The sequence below is a fragment of the Scyliorhinus torazame genome, chromosome 10 (assembly GCF_047496885.1).
Source record: "Scyliorhinus torazame isolate Kashiwa2021f chromosome 10, sScyTor2.1, whole genome shotgun sequence".
Taxonomy (NCBI): Eukaryota; Metazoa; Chordata; class Chondrichthyes; order Carcharhiniformes; family Scyliorhinidae; genus Scyliorhinus; species Scyliorhinus torazame.
Genome location: NC_092716.1, coordinates 51,071,798 through 51,087,329, shown reverse-complemented (window position 1 = coordinate 51,087,329; position 15,532 = coordinate 51,071,798). Strand labels below are relative to the sequence as shown.

Genomic DNA, 15,532 nt, shown 5'->3' with positions numbered 1-15,532 from the left:
ACTGAGCTGTATTATGTTTTTGCACAAAAGTCACTCTTTTAATAAAAGTACAATTGCGTTTTCATTATTCATGCACTTCCTGGTGCTGTATATTATCCAAGACAAAAAACAAACTGTACAAAGAAAGGTGAAATATATGAAAAAAGACCTGCCAATGTAATTTAATGAGACAAGATTAGACCCAAGAACATATTTATGCAGATGATTAGAAACATAGAAAGGGAAGCTGAATTTATTAATCTATTTAAAATGTATTAATTTATTTTATTAAAATCAGGGTTATATTTTAAAATACAAGGACAGAAATGATGATAGCAGTAGGGTAGCCCTCTAGAGCCCTAATACATTGCATCAGGGTGTGACAGGATATGGGACATGGACCTGCCTGCAATCTTCACATGAACTTTTGATCTCCCTCAAACCGTTATTGCTCATTTATAACTTTTCAAAGGGAGTTATTGGAGGATTAGTCCATGATCCGTGGTACTAAATTAACCAATGAATCATTGACTTCAAAAAAGTATAAGGAGAGAAAAACAATTATCTTCCAGTTTCTTCAATTTGTGAAGTTTTGGGTCTCTCCATGGTGGCACACATAAGTTGGAAGTTTTACAATCATGACAATCAAACCATTGGTACATATATTATTCTTAAAACAGTTTGTAAACAAATGTTTCCATGCTTTATGGTTGATAAATCAGTTTGTCGAAGGTGTTTCAATGTGTACATTGTTTGTACTACACTAAACCTCATCAATTACTTCAAATTAAGTGACTAAGTAGTCGTTAAGCTTTACATGTGATTGCGAATGTTAGTTTATGATTCATATTTTCTAGATTTGAGAAGCAAAGACGTCCAATGAATATGCTGTTTGATATTACGGCATTCATGCAACTGTTGTGACAATATTGAGAGAACTAAATTGCCATCACATAGTCTAAACTTTACACAGCTAGCTCTGGAAAAACAAATCAATCAAATAGTAAAAGTAAAATTGCCATAGTCCCAGGTGACCATAGGCTGCTTTCCCCTTTGAGGAGGAGAGCTGACTGGTGGGGATTTAACCCGAGGATCGCCACACCTCAGGCAAGGTGTAAGGTTGAGAAGGCGAACCTTCATGAGTAACCTCAACCGGTGCGGGAATTGAAACCACGCTGCTAGCCTTGCTCTGCAACACGAACCAGCTGACCAGCCAACTGAGCTAACAAGGCAGATATAGCACCGCTTCCATTATTTAAAACATCCATTCCAAGCCACTAACGAATATGCCGCACTTGAATGAAGGGAAATAAATAAGCCCCCAAAATTTCTACTTGATACACTTTCTTTCAAATTCTTCTTTATGACAGCAAATCAGTTAAAATAGTACGAAACAATTTGATACACATTATAGTACTAATTAATACAGTTCCCTTCATTGTTTCTTGACTTCAGTCACAAATCCCTTAACCAAATTCACATTTTTTTTTTTTTTATAAAAACTTACTTCAAAGCCTTGAGGAAAAGAAACTCTGGAAGTTCATTAAGTTGGTTATGTTGTATATCGAAAATCTCTAGAGGTGTGTGTTCCAGGTGACTAGGGAGACTTTGAAGATGGTTGTGTCCAACAAATAGCTTCTGTAGGCTCAAGCTGCACAGTAATCTGAGGTAAACAATAGACAAAAACATTTTGCCGATATAATATACAAGATGCACACAACTATATTTTACATGAGATTGTCTTACCACATCCGTTTTCTCTCCCTCTACCCAGAAACATTAATTTGGTGATGGTTACATGGGTAGTGGCGTCACTCTCATAACCCATACAAAGGGATATCATTCATATGTGAACTCAAATAATTATTAACCCTTAGTAAAGTACAAGTTTAATCCTGTCATCGTCTCAGGTCCAGCAGAGATGATCATTAGCTAGTATGGAGGAACAGGAACGTTGGCTGATTTTTCCTTCGAATAATCCAGATGCATAGAAGCCAATTGCAGTAACCCAATTACTGTCTCAGCTGAGATCAGCTCACTCAGCATACAAACTGGGAATTGAGCAACAGGTTTGGGTTTGCATGGCTAAGTAACAGTCCATTCAAATGTGTCTGGGCAACCAAGGTAAAAATGGAATTTTAAAATTTCTAAAAGGCTCTACATGGCAACAACTGGAGAGTTTGGCCCAAGACAGTTTTAGATGGAGAGAATTTATCTATGGCCTATGCTCCGTCAAGGAGTGGAGAGGTTAAGAAAAAGAAGAAAGTATCAACGATTAATCAACAACAACATTTGGCTCTGTGCAATAGATAAAATAAAACAAATGAAGTCTCAACTGCAAAGTGAAAGTCAAGCAAATTCACTAACCTCTTTGCTGACTGGTGTTATATATTAGTTGGAGAGTTAAAAACAAATCTCCAGGATCCAGTCACCTTGTTATAGTGTGTTCTTGAAATACATTTTACTGCATAATTCACATAAATTCATTATTTCATCCTCAAAGAATCCAAAATTTACCCGAAACCATTTTCATTCTATCTTCCAATCATATGCAGAATCAGAAGATTTAATCCTCCCTTCCCCTCTAGAAGACAGCAGCACACACCTTGGTATTCCAGGGCAAGGTCTAATGCTGGACTGAGGTGAAGCAGTGCAAAAACATGCATAAGCAAATAACTCCATACCTCCCCGTCTTCTGTTATCAGTTCCAGCTGTTTCATAAGCTAAATGGAAAGGAATTTGGGTTTTAAGAACTTAAGAAATAGGAGTCGATTAAACGGCCACTTGAGCCTACTCCTTCCTTCAATAAGATTACGGCTGAACTTCTACAACAGCTTAATTCCCCACCCTATCCCAGATTACTTTAGTCCCCAAAACTTTATTGACCTCAGCCCTGAAGGTACTCTGATACAACGGAACATCCACAGCCCTCGAGGATAGAGATTTCCAAAGGTGTCAAACCTAGCACAAATGATAACAACCTCATCTCTGTGGCTTCAAGTTCTACACCAGATTTGAGCATGTAATTTTGGCTGGAAATATTGTGCAAAACGGAATGAGTGTAGCGATATCATCTATCGGTTGAGACTTTCAACTGATATCCTGCCTATCCCCTCGGGGAGCATAAAATATAGCATGGCACTATTCAATAAAGAGCTGCAGAAGTCTCCTAATGTCCTAGGCAATATTTATGCCGCAACCAAAAAGCATTGATGATTAGTCATTTGGGAGATCTTGCTTGTTGTGTTTGGTCCCTTGTACTTTATGATGAATTCACCAAACACTTTGATCTGTCCAAACCAAGATCCCTTTATTGAATCTCGCATGGTAGGATGGCAATCTGATACAGAGTTGGCTATCATGAAGTCCTCTGGAACTTACAAATTCTACTGACCTGTTACATGTATGTTTTATTACCCTCTATCTCATGTTCTGCAGATGGCCGGATGAACCTCTCTTTTATACCAGTTCCAGGTCACATGACCTTGGTCTTGAGACCACATGGTGTGCCCGTACCGCCACCTGCTGGTTGGAGGTCTCATACTATCCAACTATGATATGGTCCCTAGGCATATCACCACATTGCTGACTGCAAATTGGCTGCCTCAATCATATATTAGGAACAGCAAATACATTTCAAAAGTATTTAATTGGGTATTAAACACTTCGGGGTGTCTTGAGGTCATGAAAGGGATCACTTAAATACAAGTGCACTGGCTTCTCTGATTTCCCCAGCAGTCTGAAATAAAGATGTCAGCATTGTCAAAAATGCTAAACTAATGCAAAGCACTCCTCCACAAGCAGCATCAGTGAAGCCAGTCAGGGGTTCTCAACTTTTATCTCCCCCTCCCCCCCCACACAAAAAAAACCCACTTGGCCTCCTTGCCTACTTCAACTGATAAATGAAGTGCATAAAATAATTATAGAATCCGAGGGGAAAAAGTAGTATTACAAGTTCTATGCCATAAACTGTCCAGAAATATCATGAGATCTACAGTCCTTTCCCACCTCATAGGTAATTCTGTAATCAGATTATGACTAACATCCAGCAGTTCAAGTTTCTTGGCATCACAGACCCAATCAGGTACGGATTCCAGCCTGTTCCTGTGGAGGCAAAATAAAATAATTTGATTACAATCTAATAAACTTCTGATATTTACTTTAAAAATCATATTTTGCAAAAGCAAAAATAGCTCATCCAACATGTTTGTGACTATTTTAAATTTACTGGTGTAGCATATGAAATCTCAATTATATTAACTGTATAATATATGCAGACAGATATACGCCTACCTTGAGAGATCAAGATGAACCAGTTGACCAGGAAGTGGATAGATGCTCAGTGTTGTCAACTCTAAACAAATGTCCAAAATAAGTTATTAAAACAGGTTATTTTCAAATAAATTAGAATCAACCTCAATGAACATAAAATATATAATTCATTGCTTACTGCACCACAGTTCACTGGAAAAGCTGCCGAATGCAACATGACTATCATGTCGTATGCCCTAAACCAACAATTCCACTTTGAGGTTTAGCTCTCTGCCCAAATATATATCACGTTATAAATTCTCAGTTGCTGTACTGAACTCAACTCCTCTATATTTCCACTTGTTTTCCTTAGTCATCTTCAAGACCTGAAATGCTCTCTTCGCTTTGGCCATGTCCCCTTTCAGCCTTCTTCCAGCATGATGCCTACATTGATCCTTGCTGTCACTCAGCACTATTTTTCAGCTGATCTTTGCTCCTAATGTCATCATACTTAAGAATCCAAAGAACCAGATTTTTAAACCGAAATGAAAGGGGGATGTTTTTGTTTGTTAAGTTATCACAATGTGGGGAATTAAGTTCCAACAAATCTGTAGTTCAATTGGGACACAAACTCTGACTCAGAGGTCCACACTGCAATAATTCAGAACTAGAGTAAGTCCAGGCTTTAGAGGAAAATGGCAATTAGAAAATAATCAGTTAAAATATTATTGACTTACGGTTGGAACCAACATACAACGTCCTCAAAGCGAAACCACTTAATGTGAGAATTGTCAGGTTGTTGTGCTCACAATGCAGATGTTCAATACTTGCAATTACACTTAAGTCAAGTTCAGTCAGGAGATTGTCCCGTAGATCCAGGAAAGTTATATGATTAATAGCTTCTAGGCTGTCCATCACGACTGACCGAATGGAGTTCAATCTAATAAGCAGAAAGAACAAAATGTAAATGAGAGCCCAAAGTAACTAACAACATGCTTAAAGGGGTAGGTAAAACTAGAATCATGAAATTTAAATTATACATACACCAACAATCAGGCCATAAGACGTAGGAGCAGAAGTAGGCCATTCGGCCTATTGAGTCAGCTCCGCCATTCAATGAAATTATGACTGATCTGTAATGATAATCCTCAATTCCGCTTTCCCGCCTTACCCCCATAACCCTCAATTCCTTTACTGATGGAAAATGTCTATCTCAGCCTTGAACATACATAATGACCCAGCCTCCACAGCGCTCTACAGTAAAGAATTCCACAGATTCACAACACTCAGAAGAAATTCCTCCTCATCGGCCTTAAATGGGCAACCCCTTACTGAGATTATGCCCTCTGGTCCTAGACTCTCCCACAAGGGGGAAACAACCTCTCAGGATCTATTCTGTCAAGCCCCCTGAGAATCCTATATGTCTCAAAAAGATTGCCTCTCATTCTTCTAAACACCAATGAGTAAAAGCCTAATCTATTCAACCTCCTTGTAACAAAATCCCTCCATCGCCGGGATCAATCTAATGAATCTTCTCTGGACCGTTCCAATGCCAGTCTATCTTTCCTTAGCCAAGGGGGCCAAACCTGGTCACAGTATTCCAGACGGGGTCTAACTAGTGTCTTGTATCGCTTTAGCAAAACAACTTCCCAATTTTAAACTCCATTCCCTTTGAAACAAGAGCCAACATTCAATTTGCTTTCCCTATTACCTGTTGAACTTGTATGCTAGTTTGTGATTTAAGCACAAAGACCCTTAAATCCGAGCCACAGCTTTCTGCAGTCTTTCTCCATTTATATATTCAGCACCTTTATTCTTTCTACCAAAGTGCATAACTTCACATTTTCCTGCATTATATTTCAAGTTTTTGCCCACTCACTTAACCTGTCCATATCACTCTATAGACTGTGCGTCATCCTCACCCCTCGTCTTCTCACCTTTGTGCCATCTGCAAACTCAGCAATAGTACATTCACTTCCCTCGTCCAAGTTATTTATACTGTAAAGAATTTTAGCTCCAGCACTGATCCCTGTGGCACTCCACAAGTTACAGGTTACCATCCTGAAAATGCCCCCCCTTATCCCAACTCTGTCTTCTATTAGTTAGCCAATCCTCCACCCATGCTAATATACTATCCTAACTCCATGGGCTCTTAACTGGATTATTTCACAGACAGAAATCGGATTAAATTACAACCAACGTGAACTTGACCAGGAAATTTTATTTTACTAATTTACAAGAATTTTTCAAGGACATGACAAAGCTAGTAGGAACAATTATCTAAATATGGCACCCTACTTAGAAAGTGGCTGCTCAAACACCTCCCAAGAATCTTTTTTTAAAAATTGTAAGTGGATAAAAAAACTGCCTAAAGAAATCTCTTTAGATTCTTATAAATTGGCATTTTTCCCCCAAGTGCAAAAAAATGACATGCAAATTCTCCATAAATTAATCCTTAGTCTTGCACTTTTCTTGACTTGAATAAGTAAGAATATTAACAGTGTTTTAATTCATAAATTTTCATTATCCTAACTTCCTAAAATTGGTGGATGCCAAATCTGAACAAACAGCTCTAAAAGTCAAGATTATTGAAAACTCCCGCTAAACTATTGCTGTGCTGCTATGTGTAGTTCATATTTTTTCCAAAATGATTAAAAATCAAGCAGAACAAGAATGAAAACTAGTTAGGAAAAAAACCTACATTTATCGGCTAGTACCGGGGGACTTCCGGTGACGGCGGGCGGGAGGTGGCCGCACAATGGAGAGCTCCCGTTCGGGAACGGCATTTTCGGGGCTTTAAGCCCGGTCCCAGGGTCCACGGAGGCGGCAAAAGCAGGGAGAAGGCACGGAGGCGGCAGAGTGAAGGCACAGTTAAGAAAAATGTCGAGGGTGAGCAAAAGAACGTCCGTAAGGAAAACAGCTGAAGGTCCGTCGGGGAGCGGAAAGGTCACTGCGGGGTCACCAAGGAAAATGGAGGCTGGAGCACCAGAGGAGGCCGCATTGCTTACGGCTGAAGAAATAGCTAAGGTGATGGCTGCGGGATTCGAAAGGCAGTTTACAAAATACATGGAGACAATGAGGAAGGAGATGAGGTAGGTTTTGAGTGTGCTGGCGGAGGAGGCGATTTCCCCGGTGAAGAAGGCGGTGGCGAGCGCAGTGGCGGAGGTGCGAGAGCAAGGGGAGGCGCTGAAGGAAATGGAGGAGACGGTATTGCAGCACGGTGATCAATTTGCCTCGATGGGGAAGGAGATTATCATAGGATTTACAGTGGAGAAGGTGGCGGACATTAACAAGAATCTGCGAGGAAAAATGGAAGACCTGGAAAACAGATCCAGGCGACAGAATTTGAGGATTGTGGGGCTGCCCGAAGGAGTTGAAGGACCGAGGCCGACTGAGTATTTTGCCGCGATGCTGGCGAAACAATTGGGGGAGGGGGAGGATCCTTCCTGATACAAACTGGATCGGGCTCATCGGTCATGGAGGCCTGTACCAAAAGCGAGTGAGCTGCCAAGTGTAGTGACTCTGTGCTCCCGTAGGTACAGTGTGAAGGAGAAGATCCTGAGCTGGGCTGGAGTTGGTATACGTATATACCAGGACTTTACGGTGAAGCTGGCGAGGAGGCGGGCTGCCTTCAACCGGGTGAAGAGGGCACTGTACATTAGCAAGGTGCAGTGCGGCATTGTATATCCAGCGAAGCGGAGGGTGACTTAGAAGCTCAGGGACTTTTATTTTGGAACGGCGGAAGCAGTGGAGGTTTGCAAAGGCAGAAGGACTGTGGCAGAACTGAGAAATTGAGAAATGGCCACGTGCCGATGTAACCTCATGACTGTATTTTCTTCTTTTTTGTTTCACTGCATGCAGGTGTATGGGCTAAAGGAGCCAATGTTGTATATATTTGGACAAGGGAAGTGATGGGACTTTCACTCGAAATGAGGGCTCTTTGGGGTGTAGGTGGATATGCAGGGTTTGTGTGCTAAAAGGGGATTTCTGGGCTTTCCGAAGGCCGGACAAGGGGGAAAGGGACCCGGGCGGGGGCCTCCACGCTGGGCGGTTTAAGCCGGCCAGTGAATGGGAGCGAGGTGGGGGGAGGGGCTGCGGCCATCGGAACCTGGCAGAACAGGGTCCGAGTGGTCTAGCCGGGGTGCAAAGTTGGGGGGAAGGAACAGAGGTTGGGAGGAGGAGTTTCAGTGGACGGGAGGAGTTGGAGACTGGGGGGAGGTGCAACTCTTGGGTATCATGTACCGTACTCTTCCAGAGGTTGGAGGGCGTTAAGTGGTTTGGGGGGGGGGGGAGTGGACTCTATAGGTCAATGGTGACCATGGGCGGTCCCGGACTCCTTTTTCTTTTTCTCCTTTGTTTTTTTGTTGGGAGGGTTTGTTTTATTGGATGCATATATTGATAGGTGGGCCGTCGTTTGGGGTGGTGGGAGTATTTGTTACCGTCTACTGTTTGTGGGTGGGGTGTAAATTTTGAAGGAAAATGTGAAAATGGAGAATAAAAACATTTTTAAAAAAGAAAGTTATCGGCTAGTACCTTCTGACACCCAAAGGACACTTCAGATTGCTTTTTCTAAAGTACAATAAGCTTAGGCAGGTGAATACCATTGCAAATATCTCAAACAGCAATTGAGAAAAGTGATCAGTAAATCTGTTCTTGAAGAATCATATTGGTGACATGAGGAGTCATATCTTCTCTTATCCAACTGAACCATTAGGGGGGAAACAAAAATCAAAGAATCTCCAATAGGAATTGTAGCCCTTTGCCCATCAACTTGAGTTAGTCGGTAGAACTCTCAAATTAAAAGTATACAATTAAGGGGCAATTTAACATAGCCAATCCACCTACCCTGCACATCTTTTGGGTTGTGGGGGCGATACCCACGCAAACACGGGGAGAATGTGCAAACTCCACATAGGCATTGACCCAGAGCCGGGATCGAACCTGGGACCTCGGCGCCGTGAGGCAGCAGGGCAAACCCACTGCGCCATCGTGCTGCCCGCATTTCTCATGTTTAACTTCAGTCAAATAGATTCTGTCTTGACCCACTCCAGGACAACCTCTCTCTCTAGCACTATAATATTCTCCTTAATCAATTAATCAATACTGCTACCCTTCCTCCTTTCTTCCATTCCCCATCCATCCTGAACATCTTGTATTCCACAGAATCCTTAAAGTGCAGGAGTGGCCATTTGGCCCATAGAGTCCCCACACCCTCTGAAAGAGTACCCTAACTAGGCCCACTCCCCTGCCCTATTCCCATAATCCCACCTAACCTGCATATCTTTGGACACCAAGGGGCAATTTAACATGGCTAATCCATCTAATTTGCACATCTTTGAACTGTGGGAGAAAACCAGAATCCAGGAATACTTAATACCGTGCCCTCCCTTTCTGAACCAGGTCTTTATTATCACTCCAAAATCATATTTCCATGTGGTTATCTGCTTCTGCAGCTCACCAGCCTTATTAATCTTTTTTTTGTGTGTTTCCTTACATGCACTTTTAGTGTCTGTAACATGGAAGGAAGGCCCAAGAGAAGGAAGAAGGTATTTGTATTATCTATGTTTGAGGGACATTTCGATTTGATTTGATTTATTATTGACACATGTATTAGTATACAGTGAAAAGTATTGTGTCTTGCATGCTATACAGACAATGCATACCGTACATTGGGAAGGAAGGAAAGACTGCAGAATGTAACAAGAGTAAAAGGTAGAATTAGAGGGTATGCTGGGCACAGTTTGCAAGAAGTCGCCTGGCTCCGGCGCCATCTTAGAATTTTTTTCCATGACATTTTAGTAATAAGAAAATAAATTATTTTTTAAAAATACATCCTGATTTGGGGGTATTGATTTGATATATCTGGTAGTATATACATAATTTTTTCAGTTGCTCTTCAAGACAGTTATTCGCTGAGGGAGGGGCATGCTGCCATCTACTGGTTGCTTGTTATGCTACTATAAATAACCCTATGTCATGGGAAAGCAAAATATTTGTATACCTATTGCCTCTACCAGTTAACTAGGCACTGGAACATTCAACTACAACAAACTACCGGGCAGCACAGTGGCGCAGCGGTTAGCACTGCTGCCTCACGGTGCCGAGATCCCAGGTTCGATCCTGGGTCACTGCCCGTGTGGAGTTTGCATATTCTCCCTGTGTTTGCAAGGGTTTTGCCCCCACAACCCAAAGATATGCAGGGTAGGTGGACTGGCCACACTAATTTGCCCCTTAATTGGAAAAGATGAATTGGGTACTCTAAATGTATTTTTTTTAAACTATAACAAACTGCATTTTTACAGTGCCTTTATTATAGTAAAAAATCTCTCCAGGTGCATCAAGGAGCATTATCAAACAAAATTTGACATTAAGCCTTACAAGGAGATTATATGGCAGGAGAGGTATGTTTTAAGGAGCTTCTGAAGGAAGAGAGATAGAAAAGCTGAGGTTTAGGGTGGAAGCTTTGCGTTTCGTAGTTCAAGGCATGGCTGCCAATGGTGAAACAATCAAAATTAGGGATGTGCAAAAGTTCAGAATTGGAAGAGCTCAAAGATCTTGGCGGGTTGTAAGGGTGGAGGAGATTACAGAGATGGGAGCAACCAAAGCCATTATAGAGTTTGAAAAGAAAGATGAACTCTACATATATGGCAATTTGTAGCAATACTCAACCCAAATTTCAAACAGTCAATTTGTTCTCCAAAGCAGCCCTGCCTCTGGATAACGATGTATTGTTCATTTGCTGCTGCCACAGCCTCAGTGGGGCCGTTGCTATTGTCTTGCTTCTTCTCTAGCTTTTTTCAAGCCTCTGTCCACATCTCCATGTTAGCCACCCATCCGATTTTTCTTCCTCTTTTTGTTTTCATCCTTAATTTCACCTTCAATTGTTGTAAGGACAAGGTTGTTGGGCTTTCATTTCCAAAGTCTGAACTTGGCTATCTTTCTCTCTCTAACTATTTGTAACTCGTTTGATTCCTGATCTTCTACTCTTGATCAAACCCACTCATTTGGCTTTCTGCCCATTGCGCAGATTCTGAGCACCCTCTGCCGTACCCACATTTCAAAAGCTGGTATCCTGCACTCATCCTTTTTCTTCAGAGTCCAACTCTCGCTTCCATAAAGTGCAACATTCCATTCATGTTTTCATGCTAATGCTTTGGGACTTCCAGATGCTACTCAAATCACTGGTCACGCTTCTTGGTATGGTTCATCTAACCTGGATTTTATTCTTGGATGCATCGAGCCAAGGTACTTGAATTTGGCCATAGCCTCTATGTCAGTGCTTTCAATCTTGACTTTCCCACTGCCATTTAGAGCAAGACAATTGGTCTTCGTCTCATTTATGTCCAGCCCAAAAGATTTGCTGTGTCTTTTGATTAGGCCAGTCAATCTAGCTCTTTGTTCTAGTTAAGAGTGTGGTGTCATCTACAATTCCCGTGACTACATATGCTACGACCTCCTATGATGTATTTTATTACAAAACATGTATCAAAACAGGTTACAGCAAATAAACACCCCAGGAAAGATACTTCCCAGCAATCAACTATACAATCTGTACAGATTATTTCCCCTTTTCACCCCCACCCCCCTGCGACGAACAGCTCCTCAAACACAGTCACAAACATCCCCCACCTTTTCTCAAACACCCCTGCAGAGCGCCTTAACTCAGACTTTATCTTCTCCAACCACAGTAAGTCGTACAGGTCACCCAACCTAGCCGCTACCCCCGGTGGCGATGCCAACCGCCTCGCCATTAAAATTCACCGCCGTGCAATCAGAGAGGCGAAGGCCACAACATCGGCCTTCCTCCTCTCCATGAGCTCCAGCTTACGAAACCCCAAATATCGCCACCAAAGGGCCCGGGTTCACCTCCCCCTCCACTATCCTGGCGAAGACCGCGAACACTCCCGCCTCGAATCTCTCCAATTTTTCGCAACTCCAAAAATATGCACGTGATTCACTGGCCACCGCCCAGTTTTTCCAGCGTTTTTGTTCGTATATTCACAAGCATGCTCAGGAAAATCAAACAAGCTAGAAAATAATATGATCTATGCGGATGACACAAAGATTGGCCGGGTGGTTAACAGTGAGGTTAAGTGTCTTAGGTTACAGGAAGATAGACGGGATGGTCAAATGGGCAGAAAAGTGGCAGATGGAATTTAACCCTGAAAAGTGTGAGTGATACACTTTGGAAAGAATTGTGTGACAATGAGTGGCATGACTCTGGGAAGTTCCAAAGAACAAAGGGACCTTGGCGTGTTTGTCCATAGACCTCTGAAGGCAGAAGGGCAGGTTAATATGGTGGTGAAAAAGGAGTATGGGACACTTGCCTTTATCAATCGAGGCATAGATTACCAAAGCAGGGAGGTCATGTTGGGAGTTGCATAAAACTTTGGTGAGGCCACGGCAGGAGTAGTGTGTGTAATTCTGATAGTCACATTCTCAGAAGGATGCGATTGCACTGGAGGGGATTCAGAGGCGTTTCACCTTTGCCTGGGGTGGAACGTTTAAGTTAAGAGAGGTTGGATAGGCTTGGGTTGTTTTGGCTGGAGCAGAGAAGACTAAGGGGCGACCTGATCGAGGTGTACAAGATTATGAGGGGCATGGACAGGGTGGATAGGGAGCAGTAGTTCCCCTTAGTTAAGGGTCAGTTATGAAGGTACACAAGTTCAAGGTGAGGGGCAGGATCTTTAGGGGGGATTTGAGGACATTTTAAAAAACTTTTGTCATGTGAAGACAGATTGAACAGTTTAGGCTTATATTCTCTAGAGTTTAGAAGAATGAGGGGAGATCAAATTCAGGTATACATGATGATAAAAGGTATGGATAAAGTAGACGTGGAGCGGATGCTTCCTCTTGTGGGGCATTCTAAGAGGTAGCAAATTTAAACCGGAGTTGAGGATTAGATTTAGATTTATTGTCACGTGTAACGAGGTACAATGAAAAGTATTGTTCTGCGTACAGTCCAGGCAGATCATTCCATGCATGAAAAACATACGACATACAATAAATACACAATGTAAACGCATAGACATTGGGTGAAGCATATGAAGTATAGTGCTAACAACAATAGAGAAGATGCAGAAAGAGATCAGTTCAGTCCATAAGAGGGTCATTCAGGAGTCGGCTAACAGCAGGAAAGAAGCTGCTTTTGAATCTGTTCGTGCGTGTTCTCAGACTTTTGCATCTTCTGCCCAATGGAAGAGATTGGAAGAGAGAATAATCAAGGTGGGAAGGGTCTTTGATTATGCTGTCCGCTTTCCCAAGGCAGTGGGAGGTGTAGACAGAGACAATGGATACGAGTCAGGTTTGCACCGACTGGGCGGTGTTCAAGACTCTGGAGTTTCTTATGGTCTTGGGCTGAACAGTTGCCATCCCAGGCTGTGGTGCAGCCCGATAGGATGCTTTCTATTGTGCACCTGTAAAAGTTGGTAAGAGTCAATGTGCATATGCCAAATTTCCTAGTTTCCTGAGGAAGTATGGGTGCTGTTGTGCTTTCTTGGTCTTAGTGTCGACATGGGTGGACCAGGACAGATTGTTGGTGATGTGCACACCTAGGAATGTGAAGCTGTCAACCATCTCCATCTCAGCACCATTAATGCAGACAAGGATGTGCACAACACTTCGCTTCCTAAAGTCGACGACCAGCTCCTTAGTTTTGCTGACATTGATGGAAAGATTGTTGTCGTTGCACCATGCTACTACTAGGTTCTCTATCTCCCTCCTGCACTCTGGCTAATCGTTGTTTGAGATCTGACCCACTACGGTTGTGTCATCAGCAAACTTGTAGCTGAAATTGGAGACAGATTTTGCCACACACTCGTGTGTCTATAGGGACTACAGTAGGGGGCTAAGTGCACAGCCTTTTGCGGCTCCAGTATTGAGGACAATCGTGAAGGAGGTGTCGTTGTTTATCTATGGGTCAGGAAGTCGAGGATCCAGTTGCAGAGGGAGGAACCAAGTCCTAGGTTTTGAAGTTTTGATGAGTCTGGCTGGGATTATGGTGTTGAAGGCGGAGCTGAATAGGATGGTGGTGGTTGTGGGTCAATGAATAGGAGTCTGATGTAGGAGTCATTGTTGTCGAGATGCTCCAGGGATGAGTACAAGGCCAGGGAGATAGCGTCTGCTGTGGACCAATTGTGGTGGTATGCGAATTGCAGTGGATTAAGGCATTCTGGAAGTATGGAGTTGATGTGTCTCATGACCAAACTCTCAAAGCACTTCATAATGATAGATGTCAAGGCCACAGGATGGTAGTTGTTGAGCCACGTTGCCTGGTTCGTCTTTGGCACCGATATGATGGTGGTTTTCTTGAGTGGGTGGGAACCTTGGAATGGAGTACGGAGAGGTTGAAGATGTCTGCGAACACACCCGTCGGTTGGTCCGTGCAGGATAAGGATACGACTAGGGACCCCGTCAGGACCCGTTGGCTCTCAGTGGGTTCACTTTCAAGAAGGTCGATCTGACTTCTGAGCCTGTGATGCTGGTATGGGAATATCCCAGGCTGTTCGGGCAGTTGCCAACGGTTTGTTCGCTTCCTGCTCGAAACAAGCATAGAATGCATTGAGTTCATCAGGAAGGGGTGTGCTGTTGCCGGAGATCCTACTCAGTTTTGCCTTGTAGCTCGTTATGTTCTTTAAGCCTTGCCACAACCGATGAGTGTTTGTGGTCGATAGTCTATGACTCTAGCTTAGTCTGGTATTGTCTCTTGGCATCCTGATGGCTTTACGGAGGTTGTACCTAGATGATTTCTTGTATAGGTCAGGGTCACCAGTCTTGAACGCCTCAGGCCTGACTTCAGTAGGGAGTGGATCTTCTGGTTAAACCATGGTTTCCGGTTAGGGAACACACTTCTAGGAGAAACTACTTCTCCTAAAGGGTTGAGAATCTATGGAATTTGCCACCCCAGAGCACGGTGGATGCTGGGACAGTGAGTAAATTTAAAGAGAACTAGACAGACTTTTAATTGATAATGGGATGAAGGGTTATGGAGAATGAGCAGGACAGTGGAGTTAAGGCAAGGATAAGATCATCTATGACTGAATGGTGGAGTGGGCTCAATGGGCCATATGGCCTAATTCTGCTTCTATATCTTATGAACCAAGATGGTGGTGATGGTCTGGAATGCACTGAGTGAGAGGGTGGTAGAGGCGGGTTGTCTCACATCCTTTAAAAAGTACCTGGGTGAGCACTTGGCATGTCATAATATTCAAGGCTATGGGCAAGTGCTGGCAAATGGGGTTAGGTAGGCAGGTCAGGTGTTTTTCCAAGCGTCGGTGCAGACTCGATGGTCTGAACGGCTTCT

The 15,532-nt window shown here is 42.9% G+C and overlaps 1 protein-coding gene across 2 annotated transcripts in view; it reads right to left on the bottom strand.

Annotated features, from left to right (window-relative positions):
• phlpp2 (PH domain and leucine rich repeat protein phosphatase 2) overlaps positions 1-15,532 on the bottom strand; it is a 162,235-nt gene that overhangs the window by 38,439 nt on the left and 108,264 nt on the right. For both annotated transcript variants that reach the window (XM_072518092.1, XM_072518093.1), the window contains 4 exons: positions 4,968-5,170; positions 4,273-4,333; positions 3,988-4,083; positions 1,487-1,642 (listed from right to left, as the gene is read on the bottom strand). In XM_072518092.1, the coding sequence (XP_072374193.1) occupies positions 1,487-1,642; positions 3,988-4,083; positions 4,273-4,333; positions 4,968-5,170 (516 nt within the window). The remainder of the gene's footprint in view (positions 1-1,486; positions 1,643-3,987; positions 4,084-4,272; positions 4,334-4,967; positions 5,171-15,532) is intronic.